The sequence below is a fragment of the Barbatula barbatula genome (genome assembly GCF_947034865.1).
Source record: "Barbatula barbatula genome assembly, chromosome: 22".
Lineage (NCBI taxonomy): Eukaryota > Metazoa > Chordata > Actinopteri > Cypriniformes > Nemacheilidae > Barbatula > Barbatula barbatula.
This window is the reverse complement of record NC_136785.1, coordinates 1,912,587-1,934,622: the sequence shown is the minus strand read 5'-3', so window position 1 is coordinate 1,934,622 and position 22,036 is coordinate 1,912,587. Positions and strand designations below refer to the sequence as shown.

Here is a 22,036-nt window from a genome sequence, read left to right as displayed (position 1 = left end):
GAACATCAAATAAAGAAACAATAATATACGCTTGGAAAAAAAATCACATTAAATGTGCAGGTTAATGTATTTATTTGATTGCATCTTACCTTATGGACCTCAATGGTCTTGGGGACTGTAAAGCTTCTGTTAGACCCAAGTCCTCCTCAGCCAAGAATGTGGCAGGCGGAGGAGGATAGTCTGTCGTAATATCTGTCTCTTTGATTGGTAACTGTGGTGGTGAAGGAGAAGGTGGTGGTGGGGCTAAAAACACTTCATCATCATCTTGTAACAAAACTGGACTCTGAACATCATGAAGAGAAGACTCTGATATCCGAAGAGAGGGGAGTGGCTTTGTGTGGGAGACTGGGCTCCTGGGGAGGGTGGTCCGCCTTGAATCAAATGGGCTTAAGAGTTGATCAGACAAGGAAGTATCAGCCGAACCCAAGACCTTGTCTGGGTGTGGAGGCGACGGGGCGGAGGTGGACTTTGATGTTGCCGGGGCCACTGAATTTGGAAAGTCCTTCACTGTGTCGTCTGAAGTGCTTGAGTTGTTGGAGTTCTGCCTCGCCACTCCTGGTGTTTCGGATGGACTCTTTTGATTTGGGGGTCCGGTTTCTGGAAAGGCAATGGAATTCAGGTTGGGCTGACACAGTCTTTCACCATTATGCCAGTCTAGGGTGGCAGAAGTGCATGGAGAAGTGAAAGGGCAAGGCAGTCCCACAGAGGCAGCCAGACCATCATGTCTCTGACGCTCTCGCCTCAGCACAGGTGCATTTAGCTGGAAAGGACCCTGGTTCAGCTGATAACTGCTTTCTGTATGTGCTGGGTATGACATCTGTTTGGATGTTGTATTCTCCAACAGCCTATCAAGCACAAACAATACAATGTAAATGTTCAGTACTATCAGTGTTATATTTCCATAGTTTTTTATTAGAAGCAAATATATTTTCTTTCGGTGCCTGTGGGAACTTTTGCATTGGTCAAAATAAACCCAACAATAGCTACAGTGGGACGACTGTCTGATAAGGTCATTGACCAGTTATGATTAACTCAATTTAAGAACTTTCATGGGTAAATATTTAGCATTTAACTGTTTTACACAGTCAAAGAAATGCTCACACTTTAAAGGACCACACAACAGACAAATGTACTGTACCTTGATGCTTGTCTGATTTTAAACATTGGAAGCCTACTGAACACAAACATAAATTGTCTAATGAGCCATAGCTTAAATTCCCATACTGAATTAAAATGAGTTTTGGAAAGATTAAGGTTTCATTAGTAACCCATGACATAAAGTCAAAATCCACAAATCCAAATAGGTGGAGATAGTGGACCCAAATGGCTTTATTTGAAGGACAACAGTGATAAGATGTTTGGATACAATTATATACATACACAAACCTCTTTTGTGAGGACTCCTTGGAGCCAAGCCCTAACACTTGAAGGTCTCTGGCCATTAAGTCCTAAACAAAGATAAAAAAATAACAAAAATTATTTTCTTGTTTTACATTAATTTTAATCTCAAAGGCAGGCTGTGATTACTCATAAACCAACATCTGTTCATAAAACCAAGAGGGCACCTCAACATCCTCATATCTGAGCGATGTTGTATTCATTTAAACAAGATCTGTGACCTGAATGGTGCGCTTGCTTTTTTATCATTTACTTGTGGTCTTTTGCGCTCATGTTGCTAATTTATCCAATCTACAATATTTCAGTCATCATACTGGTATTTGATTTCAGCTTGAACCAATGTAAATTTTGGAAATGTTTGCATAGTCTGGGAATTTACAGGACAGTTCCTCTGTGTGTGCACTGTACATGGTCATCATCATATCTGAACCATTTATTTACATAAAGGATAATTATTCTCAGAGATAAACGGCCTTCCTAAACATTCCAAATATTTCAAACCATGACGGTTTGTCTGTTATCTCCAGCTCCTCCCCTTGGGCACAGACAGAGTGCAGTTATCTGTTGCACATCTGTCAGGACTGACTGCAGCCCAGGCTCAGTGGCACCAAACAGGAAGTGAGATGCACTGGTCTCTTCTTGTGGAGCTTTGAGTGGGCACTGAAATGATTATCTGCCCATCTTAGCTCATAAGATCTGAGGGACAGACCAACTGTTCAGATGGGTAACCGAAGACAGCATTTTTTTTCATTAATGCACAAAAACAAACACATTCCAAAACAACCAAACACCGGGTTGACTTGTAGAGTTGCTTAGGTAACAGATCATACTGTGAAATGGGGGTAGATATTTGAAATAGAGTTTGACCCATGCAAAAGCTTCTTGAGAGAAGACATCTGAAAACTCCACAAAGCTGTCAGTCCTTAGGTAGGTAGATAGAAAAGTATTACATTACAGTTTGTTAAGGTTTGGAGATAGTTTCCTTTGACAAAGATTGATTATATTTTATTCTGAGGTACTGGAAGTTTCTCCTTGGCAAATGTGCAACTAAAGGAAGCAAATACACTTTGAGTGAGTAAGCTTGGAGATAAAATAAGCAAATCTGCTTTGCCAAGAAAGTTATTGTTTAACTTTGTGCGCTATGAAGTCATGTCACAAAGATCTAACCAGCGACACAGGAAAGTTCACCCCGTCCCCTAAATGTTCATGAGCAAAGATGTGAGTGAAAACAGATAGATCAAACATAAATGTTGATATCAAGATCTAAAGAAGAACACAAAATATATATTGTGCAAAATATAAGTGAATATACAAAAAAACATTGAGGTAAAAAAGATGCTTGTTACCTGGTTAAAGTTCTCCACCAATGGAGATGATCTGGAACGGAAGTGCTGAGGAACTGGTCGTTCTTCACTATGATCCAGCAGATCCTCAGCCGAAGCTGACCTCCCAGAGTTTCTTGCGGAGGTGTCTCTCTGAAAAACTGCCTCCAGGTGCTGAAGAATGGGATGTCCAGCCAGTGCTGGTCCTTGAATCGGTTTAGGGATGGGTTTCTCAGTTCCTGTTGCTGTGCTTTGAGACTGTTGGCCAGTGGAAAACTCAGAGCGAGTGCTTCGGATTGGGAAAAATGTGTTTTGCATGCTTGTTGGAAGGGTGGAAGCTTTATGAATGCCACCAGGTAGACTATCATATACTGGCTCTTGCAAAGAGCACATACTTAAAGTGGAAGTAAGGCTCTGTGAGTCAATGGACGAAGCTGACTGTACATAAGTGCTATGTGGACGGTTGGGACGTCCATCCACTCTTCTACCAGTTTTGCGTTCCATGTACTCAACAAGGGCATCTTGCTGAATCTGTTTCAAATCCGGCCTTGAAGAGATTAATCTGGATTCAGCATTACGATGAGCTACCTGCTCAAACATCCTGCGCCGGTCTGCAACAGTTGTTTCACTTGACAGAAACTGCTGTTGAGCTTTTCTCTCAGCCTGAATGCTTTCCTGAGTCAACACTCCAACTTCATGCATATTTTCTGGCTCAGAGTAACAGCGTTTCTTCTGTTCCATTGTAAATCGTTTCCGTCCACAAATCCGCACAAAAGGAGGTCCTACAGCTGGCACACTGGGAAGTTCAGGAGGAGAGGTTCTATTTGATACATCAACAGGTACAACATGTCGTTCTTTCGGAGTGTGAGGGGATGTAGTAGGTTTGGGACTTGTATTGGGTCCTTTCCTCTCCAGAGACATGTGTTTGGCTGGCACTGGGGGAGGGTTAATACTAAGGTCACGTCTTCTGAAGGAAGTAGACCTCAGCACCTTAGACTGGGCACCTTTAATGCTGTCTCTGTATTCTCTGTTAAAAGATGTACCATGAAGAATTCCCAGGGTGTTTTGAACGTCACCTTTACCATGAAAGTCTTTACAATTTTCCTCACCAAGCTGGAAGGTGCTTTTACTCCTTTGAAGGGTAATAGGAGGATCTTTTGTGAGGCGTTTATGGGCATGATCACTACTCCCACGTCTCATTTGCAAATCTTGCTGCACTTCCACATGTCCATCATAGCTTGTCTTGCTTGAGGTACTCTGTGTTCTTCCGTGAAGGACAGAGCTGTTGCTTCTCTCAAACATGTTGTGGAAGTCCTCTAGACCAGAGAGAGAGCTCTTGGCACTGGAAGGTCTTTGTGATTGACTTGGACGGGATACAAAACTATTGTGAGCCAGGCTGCTGTGACTGCGAGGTTTAACTTGCTGCCTCTCAAAATGGCTTACTTTCTCCTGCACTGACATGCTACGCTCACTCTGGAAGCTGAATTGGCTAACTGTACTCTCAGGACTAGCACATCGTTGAACCTCAGCAAGTGCATTTTCCAGTCTGGTCAGGGGATGATCAAGGTCATGACCTCTCTGCTGGTAAGCACTCGACTCACTGTGGTGCCTTGAAGGTTTTATTATTTGGTCACTTCCTTGTGTTTGGACTAAGTTTCCTCTGTAAATCTGGGCAGCCTGTCCTTGTGATACTCTCCCACCTGAGTAAAGTGTCTCTAGATAGCTGTTTTTCTCATTGTATTTGCTTTGTTCTTCATCTCTGGGTGGCCTGTAGTTGTCATACACTTCCATGTCATTTTCATTTCTTGGTTTAACAGCAGTGTAGGGGTCCTTCCGCTCTTGGGCTACAGATGGTGCTTGAGGCTTCTGTCCTTGTTGCTGCAAATGAGACCGATAAAAATCTGTTTTGTTTTGAGGGTCATCTTGCACTTTGTCAGAAAGTTTAGGTTGTACTGTAATGTGGGGTTGGACAGAGCTTAGGCTGGGACCATTACTTTGGTATCCATTTTCAACAGTGACGCTGTCCTCTCTTACAAATTCACCTAACTGGCCAGAGTGAGAGTTGTGCTTGTTCTCCTTGGCCAGTGCAGGGTAAATTGTACCAGGGCTGGGGTTGCTGGTTGGGATTTGTGCAAAATGTGGCTCAGGTGGTGGAACAGGGTAGGTGCTGGTGGGCAACATGAGTCGGCCAGGTTGTGCAGCCTGAGGAAAACTTTGTTTGGGTTTGGTGGTGGGGCTACTTTCAGGGCTTTTTTCTATCACAGTGTGCAGCTGACCTTCAGCCCCAAAAGAGGACTTTGCTGTTGCTACAGAACCACTTGAGTGATGCCAGGAACCCTTGTGAAGTGCCCGCTGTGACCGAGCATGTTCTAGGCTCGACCAAGAGTTAGGACGCTCATGATTGCGAAACGCTGCATAGCTGTCACTGCGCATTGGAGGTGCTGGTGCCCCCTTTAGGTTTTCAAAGGAGTGCTGGTTGTGTGTTGCATCCCAGACTGGCCCAGCACTATGGCGTTGCGAGTTGGTGGTACCTCCACTGCTTACACTACTCCCACTGCTGCCACTACTATTGCTGCTACGATGGCAGATCATGCCCTGGATGCTCCCACTTCTAGACTGTGTTCTGCTTTCATTGGTTTTCATTAGTGCTGCAGACGTGACATCGTGCTCTTCAGGTAAACCCTGCTGCGGGTCGTAGACAGTGCGTACGTAGCGTATATCTGCCTGCTGTATTCCTTCTTTCTGGGGAACATTTTCCATGGAGTATGACCTCTCCTTGTTAAATGACGGTGCGGCTGCAAGGTACTCTGGAATACTGGAGCTGGTCGAGAAGGAACTGTATGCAGAATCCCTCTTACTGTGCAGATGATCGATGCTGCTGGAGGATTTGGAGGATGACAGTTGATAGCATGAGCTATAGACTGGATGAGTGTGGTCTAGGCTCTCCATGCTGCCCCGGGAACTGTACTGATCTGGGCTCTTCCTAAGGAATCCTGTCTCATATCCTGATAGGTCTGTGGTGGAGGCACTGCAGGTAAAGAAAAAATGCTGTGAAACTGCTAAGAGAACCGTTACGTTGTTTGCATTTCCTGGAATATTTATAGTAGCTCAAGTACAATGCAATACTAGTATTTCAGGAACAAATGGTAATATTTTACGGGGGTAAATAAATTAAAAGTGTAAAAAGACCAAAGGGCATGTATTATTACTAAGGTAAAATATCACCTTGGAAAATTAGATACTATTCTATGCTTGTAGCTAAACTAGTTGAGCTATTATGGACTTGAACTGGCATAAATAACATTGATTTACTGCTTCTGAAGAAATAGGCTATGTGCCCTTTGTCATTGTTTGTGTCGTCGGTGTGTCTTAATTATACAGCAGACAGATTTAAGATTAGATATGAAAAATCACAATGCAATTGATACTATTAATGTCTGAAGCGTTTACAACCTTGTTCATTAATATTTGGTGTTGATTACACAACAAGATCCAAGGTCCATAAGTTCTTGTGAATATTGCATTGCATTTTCCTATTCCTATCCTTCCTATGCAACCCTATCCTTTTCTTGGAATAATTATAACATGAAAAATCGGTTAGCCCCTGTCCTGTTAAATAACCATGATGTTTAAATCATGGAAGTGAGTGCTGTGTGTGGGACAGTGATGCCTAGGTCTGCTGAGGCAACTGCCCTTGTACGGGTATGTGTTTGCCGAAAGTTGGACTGGGTTAGCTGGCATCGGACTGGTATTTGTGCTGGCACAATCAATATGATGTAACCAACCCATTGTTAACAGCCCTGCAGTCACCCCTCCTTACGAACTGGATCAGCCAACCACAGATCAGTCCACTATAGAATGACCACCATGTCTCAAAATGTGGTACGCTATTGGTGTAGCCCGCAGTGACCATTTCCATGGGAACCTTTGCAGGGTTGTTGAGGGAGTGTCATCCCAAAGAATGTTTTTTCATTAAATACTGCGTCAGACGGTTCGCTCCCTGGTACTCTTCAAATACTCTAAATGTTTCTCTCTCAGTGTCATCACTTATGGCCCCTGAACTTTCTGGTCTACATATCGTGATAATAACCAATATAATAAGTTGCACAGATATCATCATGTCACACAGCCAAAAACTATAAAAGGTTTGTAAATATTTGCGGTACTAGTGGCCACTAAATTTGTTTTGTCCATTGCCAATTTTATGGTCATGCTATAAAAAATCTGACAAAGATCCAAAATCATTTTAGTTAATCCTCTTAAATGACCCAAAATAATATTATCCATAATGCAGTACCATTTATACCTTTAGAATATTTAATAGTGATAGATCAAACACAATGAGGCTAAATTTGATCTTCAAAATATGTTATCAATATTGTATATTTAATTGTTGATTTGATTGTTGGGATTAGTGGTTTTATCTAAAAACACAGTAACCTACAGATGTGTGCATGTGCTGACCTGGAATGGTAGTTCTGGTGCCAGGCGACTCCCACACCACCCTGTGTGACTTGCATCATGCTGCCAGAGTCCAGTGGGCCCTCACCTAGCTTTGTTGAATGCCAGGAATGAGGTCGAGAACCAACTTCACTCCGCCTGAGAGAGAGATAGAGAGGAAGGAGGGGAGAGAGATAAAGAGACAGTTGAGAACACAGGCATAAATAATATCATAAATAATAAACATGTCACAATTTTCACATACATTTTTACAAATAGGATAGAAAATACAGTATATGCCTTTAAAAGCTTAATGATTGATAGCTATCTTGTGTAATCAGGGCCACACAGAATGATTGATATAAAATACCCCTGAAACAGGTTGCACAGCCTTAAAACCAATTCTCATGCGTAGAAATTCTTTCAGCCCTGACCATGTCACTGATTCTAGAGAATACAGGATTTGAAGTAGATTGTCTATTTTTGGTGTTGAACAAAAATCTGCAGTGGGTTGGTGAAACATGCTAAGAATGCCACCATTGTCTAGAACAAAAACATTTTTGGTTTCAAGCAGTGTGGAATAATGCATGTTTTTCATAAAAAAAAGATCAGCAGACTGTCTGTGCCTACTGCTGTCCAGACCTTTGAAAACATGCTCACAATGGACAACCAGCCTGCTGATTGAAATTACCTCTTAAGTTCTTTATGGATGATATGAGATCACAACCAGTAATACAATGCCAGTAAGAGGCTAAAGATTTGGTTCCTTCAGCTGACTGGTAAATCAAATCTATCATATTAGTGCTATTCTAGATTGATGCATTTTTTGGCTTCTGAACCCATGACCTTGGAGTTTCTCGCGCCATGCTCTAACCATTGAGCCACAGGAAAACTATATGTTGTTAAAGGACAAGTCAGTTGTTGAAAAAAGCTTTAGGAGTTATCAAAAATGGTCATGGATCATGGTGTGCCCAAGCAACAATTCCAAGGAAACATTTGGTTGTAACAGTTGCTAAATCTGCTTTTTGAGAACTGTAATGTTTTACATAAAGCTGCACCCAGATCAATGGTCAATGGACCACAAAGACATGTATTTCTAACAACACACTCCCTTGAACTTTGACCCTGCTTTGTGGAGACAGATCAAAAACATTTTCCACAAAACATCTGGCTTTCAGGAAAGCAGTTCTCTTATTGTTTTACACAGCCTACACGATCCTTCTCACCAATCTAAAGTTGGACAAGAAACATCATAATGACTCCCACAAGCAAAATTTCAGCAAGCATTTTGCAATCAATGTTTAGAAAATTAGGAGAACCAAATAGTGTATATAGAGCCGTTACATTATATTCAAACTATTCCGAGTGTCTGGCGTCAGTTAACACACCACAGAACTTCAAAGCTCCATACAGACAACAGAAAACTCTTTAGACCACTTAAGATGGCTTGAACACACTGCAGTTACAAGAACTGGAGTACACAAAAAACACTGATCTTGAACAAATTATATTGAATCACAGAAACGCAGCCATTTCATCTAGGGAGGCTAATTATTCAGCATTTCTGGAATAGTTGATCTTTTCTGCCCTGGCTGATCAAGCAAGTGAAGAGAAATGCCTGTTTAGCAGGCGGCTATTCAAAGCAGAATTGGAAATGAGTCTATTAGGGCTATGAAAGGATGCAGAACTATATTATCAAATTTAACCTAAACAAACAGAAAATTGTTCCAATGATACCTAGCAATAAATCCTACTTAGTTCCCATCAGCTGTTACCTGGTTGTAAGCCTCAGTACTTTTGAGATAAGTCCAGTGGCCAGACCATTTACGCTGGTCTGAGAAGGTGCCTTGCACAGTGCTCCATCCGACCGTCCAAGAGTTGATTTCTGCTTTCTCCGCAACTTTTTGCGGTAAAAGGCCCCGAGCAGCTCCATGGTGTCTCACCCGTCTCCCGATAAACCAAGAGTGAAATGGGAGGTGGGGTACAGCTCAACGACGCAAAGATTGTTAAAAAGTGCAATTAAACGTCATTAAAATGATACGATAAGGCCTAAAGTAAACATCCTGCCCTCGCCGGCCCAGTACTGTGCACTCAGAACAAACATGCTTCAAAAACAGAGATAGGCAAAGTCAGGACAGAGGGGTGAAGGGAAAGAGAACGAAAGAAGACAAAGAAAATCTCCCTTCTTGAGAGATGGGCATCAGGAGAATATGACACAGAAGAGTGCATTGAAAATTGAGCTGAGGAAAGTGAGAACAACAGTTAAAAAAAGTCAAAAGTTGACGTCTGATGAACAGTAAACAAATGCAATGCCTAATATAAATCGATTTACCCGTAGACAACTGGAAGCAAACGTTAACACATGATAGCATGAGTTCGCAACACCGAACAAAGACTGCCCTGTGTATAACTCCCTCTCTTCCCTTCTTTCTTTCCCTTGTCGTCATTGTGATTATTCTTTTAACACGTGATCCCCAGACAAGTCAACAACCCAATCCGTGCCCAGGGGGCATTTTGGGAAAAGGAAGGCCACAGAGCTCAATCGTCTGGGTGTGTCGCAGGGTTGCTTTCATGTGCCAGTGACAGCCGTGTCCGGGCCTGGGGGGATAAGGGCAGGTGTCTTCACCTGTCTGCAAAATAAAGCCATGTAATGGACTTGGGCGATGTGGTCACATGTTCCTCAGTTTACACATCTGTGTCAGAAATTGGTTCAAAACAAAGAGGGTTTCTTTCTCAGATACATCACATACCGGTAACACTTTATTCAGCTCGGGCACAATAACCTCCCATCCAATCATTCCACTCATATCCCAAGAGACCCCACAGTATTCCCTTCTCGCCACGCTCTCATGGTAACCTGACCCCTGGGAATCCAAAGGGTCTGACCCACAAATACACCCTGCCCAAAACCGCTTCTCTCTCGCCTTTTCGTCGCCTCCGCTGGGCCAGACTGCAAAGGGTGTGTCTTGCTGCAGAAACCTTATCGGATACTTGGGAATGCGGATTGTCATCTATGCTAATCTGTTTGATCTTAGAGGAAACTGAAATTGGAGAATTGGATTATAGTTGGGGGGTTTGTAGGGTTACGGAGGATGGAGGTCGCTAAATACTGTCTGTCTGGAATTCAAACAATCGCAGAGAGGCATTTGTTGGGAAATGGTACAATGTTGTTAATGATGGAATACCAAGACAATAGGAACAGGTTACATGTGCTTTGGTTATGAAAATTTACATGAAAAAGATTGTAGGAAGGTTAGTAATGCAAATTGGGATCCATCCATCTTGTATCACAAGGCGAAAGATCACAGTCATTCTATGTTAACGGTCTTCCTACACTTCCTACCTTCTCCCAACCACCCTTAAATATCATAAAATGGAAACAGGAGGACACAGAGAAGATCTAGGGTGTTGACACAGGGGCTCGGACTCTGCCCCTCCCATAATTACCCCACAGAAGCCCCCATTACAGTAATGAGTCCTGAAGCATAGTAGAGCTCTTCAAACTGACACGTTTTGGACTGAATGTATGCAGGGGGAGCGGGAACGTTATTAATGCATGTCACTGTGGGATTATGGAAAATCCTACCTCTAAGTGTGCAAATAACTTCGGAATATTTGCAATTCAGGAATTAGGAGAAAACATTAATGACAGATGAACTGTAAGTGAACTAGACATTATTAACACCCTGAAAAAGCTTTTTCTAAGACCCAATCACAGAATTGGAGGAGGAGAGAGAGAGAGGACTGTCAAGGGCAGCCAAATAGGACTGATGGGTCTATCTGCACATAGTCAGTTTTGAAACTTTGTCCCAAGACATTTTGGGATCAGTTCCTGTAATCATTCCATGCATACCTAAAGGCATGTGCCTGATAACACATGCACACATGTAAATACACTAAAACACTGTTTGTGTGGGCCAAATCCAAATGGGTTATGATAATTGAATGTCTTATTCAATTCGCTGCATAGCGATGCTATTTTGTGTGCAAAGTGCTTCTACCTCAAATCAATGAAACAATGTACGCAAAAATATTTATATGAACACATAAATTAGCTTGCGCTTCACGAAAATGACCCATTATGTTTTGTGTGAGTAAGTTTAGTCCAGGAATAACCCTCACAATCTTTTCTTTCAGGTCTGGCATCATCAATCCTATGGCAACACCCTTTGATTCTAGAGGTGAGTGGACATACAACAAACTACAGTAGATAATCCCAAAATGCTTGTTCAACGAGGCAATATGGACATGAACATGGACTAATCTTACATCACATTCAGAAACTCTGTGTTTACACAAGAAAGGCTGGAAATATTGTGCACACTGTATGTCTGTCTCTCTTGGGCGATTTAGATCAGCGCGCCATCTGTCCGACAGATGCTACAGTACCTTTAATGACAACTACATGAATTATGACATTGACTACAGGAAATCTGAGTGCTGCTACCAAGTGCAAAACTCACTTCCACAATGCTGGAGGGTTGTTGCCGGTTACCAGGGCTTTGCTAAGATGCTAATTTTACATGTCTACTGTCATTAAATGTGCTAGGGCAGAGGTCAGCAACACGACGTAATAGCGTACCCCAACAGGCAACAAAAAACACAGTTTAGAACTTGAGGAGTACTCTGAATTGAACTAAAAAATAAATGTAAAGAAATAGCACAGCTGAACCACTGTAAAGGAAAGATGTACGTTGTGGATTTATACTACAAGAAAAGAGGGGATTCCTTCAAAATAGAAATGCAGCACAATAATCATTTACCTCGATTATTTTGTTTTTGAAATTGATGAAGGACAAAATTGACGATTATCTCATGTGCCAGTGACAGCCGTGTCCGGGCCTGGGGGGATAAGGGCAGGTGTCTTCACCTGTCTGCAAAATAAAGCCATGTAATGGACTTGGGCGATGTGGTCACATGTTCCTCAGTTTACACATCTGTGTCAGAAATTGGTTCAAAACAAAGAGGGTTTCTTTCTCAGATACATCACATACCGGTAACACTTTATTCAGCTCGGGCACAATAACCTCCCATCCAATCATTCCACTCATATCCCAAGAGACCCCACAGTATTCCCTTCTCGCCACGCTCTCATGGTAACCTGACCCCTGGGAATCCAAAGGGTCTGACCCACAAATACACCCTGCCCAAAACCGCTTCTCTCTCGCCTTTTCGTCGCCTCCGCTGGGCCAGACTGCAAAGGGTGTGTCTTGCTGCAGAAACCTTATCGGATACTTGGGAATGCGGATTGTCATCTATGCTAATCTGTTTGATTTTAGAGGAAACTGAAATTGGAGAATTGGATTATAGTTGGGGGGTTTGTAGGGTTACGGAGGATGGAGGTCGCTAAATACTGTCTGTCTGGAATTCAAACAATCGCAGAGAGGCATTTGTTGGGAAATGGTACAATGTTGTTAATGATGGAATACCAAGACAATAGGAACAGGTTACATGTGCTTTGGTTATGAAAATTTACATGAAAAAGATTGTAGGAAGGTTAGTAATGCAAATTGGGATCCATCCATCTTGTATCACAAGGCGAAAGATCACAGTCATTCTATGTTAACGGTCTTCCTACACTTCCTACCTTCTCCCAACCACCCTTAAATATCATAAAATGGAAACAGGAGGACACAGAGAAGATCTAGGGTGTTGACACAGGGGCTCGGACTCTGCCCCTCCCATAATTACCCCACAGAAGCCCCCATTACAGTAATGAGTCCTGAAGCATAGTAGAGCTCTTCAAACTGACACGTTTTGGACTGAATGTATGCAGGGGGAGCGGGAACGTTATTAATGCATGTCACTGTGGGATTATGGAAAATCCTACCTCTAAGTGTGCAAATAACTTCGGAATATTTGCAATTCAGGAATTAGGAGAAAACATTAATGACAGATGAACTGTAAGTGAACTAGACATTATTAACACCCTGAAAAAGCTTTTTCTAAGACCCAATCACAGAATTGGAGGAGGAGAGAGAGAGAGGACTGTCAAGGGCAGCCAAATAGGACTGATGGGTCTATCTGCACATAGTCAGTTTTGAAACTTTGTCCCAAGACATTTTGGGATCAGTTCCTGTAATCATTCCATGCATACCTAAAGGCATGTGCCTGATAACACATGCACACATGTAAATACACTAAAACACTGTTTGTGTGGGCCAAATCCAAATGGGTTATGATAATTGAATGTCTTATTCAATTCGCTGCATAGCGATGCTATTTTGTGTGCAAAGTGCTTCTACCTCAAATCAATGAAACAATGTACGCAAAAATATTTATATGAACACATAAATTAGCTTGCGCTTCACGAAAATGACCCATTATGTTTTGTGTGAGTAAGTTTAGTCCAGGAATAACCCTCACAATCTTTTCTTTCAGGTCTGGCATCATCAATCCTATGGCAACACCCTTTGATTCTAGAGGTGAGTGGACATACAACAAACTACAGTAGATAATCCCAAAATGCTTGTTCAACGAGGCAATATGGACATGAACATGGACTAATCTTACATCACATTCAGAAACTCTGTGTTTACACAAGAAAGGCTGGAAATATTGTGCACACTGTATGTCTGTCTCTCTTGGGCGATTTAGATCAGCGCGCCATCTGTCCGACAGATGCTACAGTACCTTTAATGACAACTACATGAATTATGACATTGACTACAGGAAATCTGAGTGCTGCTACCAAGTGCAAAACTCACTTCCACAATGCTGGAGGGTTGTTGCCGGTTACCAGGGCTTTGCTAAGATGCTAATTTTACATGTCTACTGTCATTAAATGTGCTAGGGCAGAGGTCAGCAACACGACGTAATAGCGTACCCCAACAGGCAACAAAAAACACAGTTTAGAACTTGAGGAGTACTCTGAATTGAACTAAAAAATAAATGTAAAGAAATAGCACAGCTGAACCACTGTAAAGGAAAGATGTACGTTGTGGATTTATACTACAAGAAAAGAGGGGATTCCTTCAAAATAGAAATGCAGCACAATAATCATTTACCTCGATTATTTTGTTTTTGAAATTGATGAAGGACAAAATTGACGATTACGATGCATTTTGGATTAATTTCACAGCCCTACTTAGTAGCGCAATTCAAAATCACATAACCTATCTCTTTGATATTGATATCTGTAGAACTAGTTAGAAATGCTTGGTCCCCTCATTTTTAATGTCTATAGAATCTTTATTTGACCGTTTTATCATACGCCTTATTACTTAGAACAGTCACATCTAACTGTGGAAACATTCTGTAAAGGTTTTAGCATTCCATCAAGACCAAAACAGAGCTTCCTAACATCATGTGACCTTTCCATTATAACCTTATACGGGTGAAAGTGAGTTAAGAATCAAGTCGTCTCTATTTACAGTGTCAGCACAGTTCTGCTGCTTTATTTACACACAGGGGGAGAAAAAGAGAGAGGGAGAGATATTGTGACTTGTACAACAGCATCCTCTTCCTCAGAAATTCAGATAATAATGGAGGACATGAGTCAACAGGGATGAACTGACAGTCACCTTTATGTGAGCAACAGTGAACCATAAACCCAAATCCATCTCTGAACTTCGTCTTCCTCTTGTTCATTTCCTGTTTCCCGTGGAACACAATAAAATAAGGTTCTGTTTCCTGAGCTGAGAAGAATGACCTCACGTTTACAGACGCAAACAGGCATAACCAAACACAATTATTATCAGCTCGAGTTCCTCACAAACACGCGCACCTGTTTTTAATACGTAGTTTCACTCCTCCGCTGCATCTCCTGTCTCTGGGAGGACTGAGAGGACGCGAGTCAGAACAGCAAAGATCTGGAAAACACTCCCTGCAAACACAAACACATAAGTCCAAGTTATAATTTCAGTCATTATTTATCAAGGAATCAGCTAAATCATTTTGGACATATCTCTTCTTTCTCTCTGACCGTCACACAATTACATGAGTGTGTTGTGTGCGTGGTTTGGTTTGACTTAACTAATTCACCTGTAGTTGTGGCTGTATTTAACAAAGGAGGTACCAGTTGATCTGATCACCACACACACACATACATACGCTTGTTTGTTCTGGTATCTTCACGGAGACTTGCCGTTGACCTATATTGTTTTATACTGACCCAATAGCAATGTTTTCCTCTACCCTTTAACACACACCTAAACCTAACCCACAAAGAAACCTTTTTGCATTTTTACATTTCTAAAGGCATAACTTTGTATACATCAGTTTCCGTCCCCATAGACGAAAAGCTAACTGAGATATATAGAGATGTATGTTATGTTGACACAGCATTTCTACTGATAAATGGAAAATGTCATCATCATCAAAGGTTCTATTAAAGCCAAGACAAAACAAATGGTTACTTTAAAGAAAACAGCCACTTGCAAGTATTGTACCCTTTATGTACTGAACGTATGTTAAATCTATCGTTCTTTCTTGACAAGGGTGTGATCTGCTTTACAGTTCAACTGCTGTAAATGAAAGTCACTTTGTCTCTGGAGTCATCATCCATTACCTCAAGTGACCTGTATGTGTTCACTAAAGCAAGTTATTCAGCGTTGAATGTGAATATATCCTCTCTGATTAACACATTTGAAACCTAAAAAGTGTGTCCAAGCTCTTGTGTTTAGATGCATTCCTAACATGCCTGCCCCCCTGGAGAACCTTGGTGGTCACCATAGTGACGGGACCGCCATGCAACTTCCTGTAACCATTCTCCACACACCCACCCCGCAGCTATGAGAATGCTGCCTTAAATAAATACACGTTTGAGAATCTCTATTTAAATTGCTCTTGGAATTACAGCTCGGTTTAAATCCCCAAACCGAGATGTTAAAGTTTGCTGCAAAACTTGTTTGTGCTTCAGACACCTCAAATAGTGCGGCTTCTTGTGCACTTACCCCATAAAATGAAAATATACTGAAAAATATGATGCAAATAATACATTTCCATATGTTGGAACCGAGTGCTTATTTTTCCAGTATATGAAAACCCGCAAGCTCCTTGTTTTACTCAATATTTTGTCATATGTTAATGTATTATTCTATATATTTTCAACACCCTAGCAACTGCAAAGAACACTCAAATACCTTAGCAACCAGGTAGCAACACCTCAACAACATTAGGTGGCAAGCACCCATAACATTTCATGTTTGTAAAAACCTTCATAAGACGTTTCGAAAAGTCAAATGTCCTCTTGTTAATAAATAACTCCCCAACTACTCTTTCAAACCCAATAAAGGAAAATTACTTCCATGCATCTGTGAAGGTTGTGAGAATATTCAACTCCAGGTTCATGTTGTTGTCATCATGTTTGTGTGTAAATATGCCACACCACCCACACGCTTTTTCCAAAGATCTGACCCGTCTCTTGTTTATATGCGTGAAACGCACCCAAGCACAACGTCAATCAGCCACGCGATGATAAAACGAACAGTCAAAATTCATAAAGCAAATGCCAAAAAAAACAGCAGTTCTTCAATACTCAAGACGGTGGCCGTCACCCTATTCTCCCATCTGAAATAACAGTAATCACATATTTAGCATATTTAATCTTACAATAACCATAAATCCGATACTCGAAAATTATTGTTGATATAACCTTCAAAACGGAAAAATCGAAGTTCTGGGTTTTATTTGTAAACTAACAAAAGAACATTGTCTTCTGGTTCGTGATGAAGACCTGGACAACTGTCAAATCTCAATTGCTGATCCGTCAAGGAATCTCAAATTTTACAGTATATAATATAATTAAAAGTCAGGTGTTTGAACCCAAAATGTTTCTCATCAAATTCCTCCAAGACTAAATTATTTGGGCTTTGCTATCAATTCTACGGCTCTATACTCTAACTGTACTGTGCATCAACAATATACCAGTGTACCAGTTTACTGCAATTTAAACAATCGTTATGATTGATTTTGTGTTAATATTACATATATAATAATGGTTAGAAAATTTGATTAGAAAATCTCTACACTTGTATTTTGAGTGTGAGAAAACACAAAATAAAATTAAAGATCAATTTGACTGATAGCATAATTAATTAAAAGATAAACAAAATAAATGAATAAAATAATAATAAATAAAATGTAATTAAATTGCAAGCATTGATAAATTGAAAAAAGAAAAATAGTTGCAATACCCAAAATTAAATTAAAGATCAATTTGACTGATAGCATAATTAATTAAAAGATAAACTAAATAAATAAATGGAAAGAAATAATGATATTAAACTTCATTGTTAAATAAAAAAATTGTTGCAATAGATATAAAAATAATATAGTGAATCTTGAGTCTTTTGGCAGAATTGAGCGATTTCTTTGGATACTTCAGATAAAAACAAAAGAGAGGAACTTGATATCAGAGGAGAACAGGAAGAGACAAGATAGCCTGGCAGAGGCAAGGGAACGAAGGAGATGAAAAATAAGAGCTAATGAAATTACAGCAAAAATATTTCTTTTAGTGGAACATTCATGAGAGAGATTATCTGTTCTGTACACTCACACCATTAATTCAACAAAGCTTTACTAATAAATTAGGTGACAACCACACATATTGACCCTTTGTCACGGCTTTTAAAAACAAACACGGTAATCTGACTTATAAAAGAAAATAAATCATCCATTGTCTGTTCTCCTGTACTGGGTTTATCTTCCTTTTGGCTGTCATAAATTAAACACAAGTTGTGTATATTATAGCGCACAAAATAGTTCCCCCAAAGATTCATTTTCATGTATTATTATTAATATTAGTGATTTAATAATTTATTGACCCTGAAAGTCTTCAATCATTTTGAGAAACAAATGATGATTTCAGACTGTTTATAATAAATAATATTTAGACTTTCCACGTTTTGGGCACTTTGCTAACACTGTCCATATTTCTAAGGCCACCAGCACTGATTTTTGTCTAATTTACATAACTTAAATATAAAATTTATAGATGAATCGTGATTGCACATTGAATTGACTTATTTCGACTACATGTTAACAGTTTATTGCGTGTCGGAATTAACAACACAAAGTATTGATTGTCTGTCTTAAAGGGACAGTTCACCCAAAAATGAAAATTATTTTCCAAATCTGAATACATTTCTTTGTTCTGTTAAACACCAGGAAAGACATTTGGAAGAACATTAGGAATTTTCAGTTCTGGGACATCATTCGCTTCCATAGTAGAAAAAGATATTGTATATTTTGTGTTCTGTTGAAGAGTTTATTAAAGCAAACAGGTCTGGGGGACCTTTACATTTTTCCTACTATGGTAGTGAATCATGTGCCAGAACTAAAACTTGCAAACATTCTTTTAAATATCTTTCTTGGTGTTCATCAGACAAAATACATTTATACAGATTTGGGGTGAGTAAATGACGACAGAATTCATACCTATAGTATGAAGCAAAAAGTAAAAAATGACACATTGGACCTTTAAGACCTGTGTAAAACCAATCACTGATATTGATGCACAGACCATATTCTCATCTGAAATACATATTTACTTGCATGCACTCCTTACATAATATGCATTTGCATACGGAAGCGCACATGCAAGTCTATGCAAAACAAAACAATAATCTCATGCTCCAGTCTCAACCCAAAACCTAAGGTATCGTGCAATATTAATAGTCTGTTAAACATTCAGCCAAACACACCTGGAAGCTACCTGTGGGTTATAGTGCAGCAAATAACTAATAAACCAAATAATAATGAAAAATAATCAACTAATAATCAAATATATATACACAGTTCATGATCTATAGGCAATACATTTACTGTATGTGGATCATTTTTGGAATCAGCTTTTGCTTGCTTTTTCAGAGCTAATGATCGGTTAAGAGATCAAATATTTCATGTAATCATTTAACCAATAAGGTCATCAAAATTGCATGTATAATAATAAAAAGTATAAAAGTTTAAAATGAAATATAGCACACATTTTAGGACAATCCGTGCCATTTACCTTTATATATATATATTTTTAATTTATGTAACAAATACATTATTGTTTAAATCTAGTATGCTATAATGTAAACAAACAATTGTAGACTTTAATTTGAAAGGCAGTCAAAAAGCACATGAATACTCATCTACCAGTTTAAATGTAGTGCGTGTGAATGTTTGCATGCAGTATTGAGACTACCTGTCTCGCCTACCAGGTGTTATAGTATCCGACGTGTTTTCCCAAATCAATCCAGCTGAAGAACTAAACAAACATCTAGAGCAATAAATCCCACCTTCACTCGATCAGTCCTGAAAGAACAAACCTCAGGAGACTTGGAGACTGTCAACTCAGACTCCACGGTGACATGGAACGGCCGACATCTCTCGTTCCAGCCCTCAAACACAAGCGACACATCACAGGCAACAAAAGCCAGTTTAGATAACTGCCGTTCTCTCAGCCAATCAAAAGACCCGCAGGGCTAAATGGAAGATAGGGTGGTGACATCACAGAGCATGTTCCTCTTGGACTGCCCCGGGGCAAAACTCTCTCTCTCTGCTCTTGTTCTGCCACTCTTCCTAACTCATACTCGGGTTATTTAAATATCTTGACCTGCTGTGACTCAGCATTCGTTTCACGTTAGTTTTACCTACAATCACAGTTTCACAGACAGATCTAGACACGGAAAACAGGTAAAAAGAGTAATAGTTGACTATGCTGTTGTTAAAGGTGAAAGCTTTATTGTGTGTGTGTTTGTTATAGGTGAGCAGGTGTTGGACATTAGCACTATCAGGAAGACTATCGGATTGCTTTAACGGTGGGAATATATCCGTCCTGTTGAACACCTGTCATCATACACCTGTGCGTGTCACCGTCACCATAGATACATACAAACCTAAACCTCAGGACAGAAGATTGGGTTTGCATGAGTTGGTTGACCAGGTAAAATATAAAATGGGAAGAAATGGCCTATTCAAATTAAATATTAGTTAAGTAAATATGGCAACACTTTAAAGTAAAGTTGTATTTGTTAACATTAGTTAATGCATTAGCTACCATGACTAACATTAACAAATATTAGTAAATGCTGAAAAACGATATTGCTCATTGTTAGTTCATTTTAGCTATTTAGTGTTACCAAATACAACCTCTCACAGGAATTCGTAACTATTTTACAAGGTGGCTAATTGAGATGAATTTGTTGGGGCTGTCAAATGATTGATCGAGATTAATCGCATCCAGAATCAAAGTTTGTGTTTCCATCATATGTGTGCTTAAAAACACACACATAAATGCATAAATCAAACATTTATGTATCATGTCAATTAGTTGTAAATATAAATAAATACATGTAAACATTTCCTAATATGTATACATGTATGTGCATGTGTTTATAAATACAAAATTAATTTGCACAGTACACAGACGTATATTATGAAAACATAAACTTGTATTTTGGATGCGATTAATCGCAATTAATCGTCTGTCAGCTCTAGAAAGTCATCCTGAAGGCCCCTCCCCTAACCCCAGCACAAAACCACAACCAACACTGACATTCAATAAAGTCGTACTAAAACTGCCATATAAATTTGTCCGGTTTATACGAAATATTTACGAATTCCCGTGAGATTGTTGAACCTAGGTAAAGTGTTACCAGTATTAGAAATAACAAACACACACACACACACACACACACACACACACACACAGTGACAAACTGTTACCCAGTATTAACCAGTTAAACAATATTTTGAAGCTATCGTGACCTTTCAGAGCCGGACGCCTATACACAATAAGAGGATTTGGGTTTTAATACCAGCTTGACTTTACATTTACATTTAGCAGATGCTTTTATCCAAAGCGACTTACAAAAAGTTTTTTTTAGCATGCAGCGTTCACATTTACCAAAAGAGCCAAACCCTGACATCAAACGGACACAAGTCCCCAAACCTTCTATTGTGAAGTCATCCTGCGCATATACAGAACTTCAGTTTTTAATGCTCAAGATCAAACCTCAATTTGCTTTTCAGGATTAAGAACTGCGTAATTGAAGAAACATTGTAAATAAATATCAACAGTAAACTATTGCCTGGTGCAAATCGGATACAATTAGAGGGACGTGACGACTGAAAGACTTTCTTTCTATGCCTTCATCTATTCAACAGGACAAAATAAAGGCCATTCAGTTGACATTCAGTTTGTTTAATGTACAAGACTCTCTCTCTCCTTATCATGTGTATAGTGATCTGGCACAGTACACTGAAACATATTATGCAACATTACAAACAGTGTTACTGCCATAATAGTACTGATCCAGTGTTTATACAAACAAACCAAGGGTGTCTCCTGTAATCTAATAGTCCAAACAGCCCTCAATAAACCAGTTGGAGGTCTATCTAAGCGTGTGATGACTTTCACTGGCATTCTAAAACGCTGTTTTGTCAGATTTATTCATCTAGAACAAATCCTAAAGAGATCAACACATAACTAAGCCTATATTTAGTGTACATTGCTTCTTGATAAACGGGATACGTAAAATAAATGAACATTTATACATTTACCGCTTTCAGCCACCCCATCAAAGTGCATTTTTATTCTTTTATACCAACCCCTTAACCACACGCAGCGTTTTGCATCATTCGGGTGCAGCCAACATGTGAAGTCAGATCACGTGTGTGGTCAAAACCCAACCTCACCCACCGTATTATGTCGAATTAAAAGCACGAACCCGGCCACACGCACGCTATGACAACTGTTGAATTAAACACTGACTGGACAAACTATTAACACTGACTATTAAATCCTACTTCATTCTGACCTGATGCTTGACGCCAGACAGGTTAGATAACACACACACCTGAAGGCCGTTTGCACAGGCAACACTTGAGGCCAGTCAGACAGCATTTTTTTTGCAGAGAATAAAATGTGCTCAGGTTTGTAAGAG

General features: G+C 39.9%; 1 protein-coding gene across 1 annotated transcript in view; it reads right to left on the bottom strand.

Annotated features, from left to right (window-relative positions):
- Positions 1-85: 85 nt before the first annotated feature.
- shroom3 (shroom family member 3) overlaps positions 86-22,036 on the bottom strand; it is a gene marked incomplete at its 3' end in the record, with an annotated part of 36,955 nt that continues 15,004 nt past the window's right edge. Inside the window, exons 3-7 of the mRNA XM_079487017.1 lie at positions 14,887-14,985; positions 7,185-7,319; positions 2,745-5,748; positions 1,387-1,448; positions 86-845 (exon numbers count right to left, since the gene is read on the bottom strand). Of these exons, the coding sequence (XP_079343143.1) occupies positions 86-845; positions 1,387-1,448; positions 2,745-5,748; positions 7,185-7,319; positions 14,887-14,985 (4,060 nt within the window). The remainder of the gene's footprint in view (positions 846-1,386; positions 1,449-2,744; positions 5,749-7,184; positions 7,320-14,886; positions 14,986-22,036) is intronic.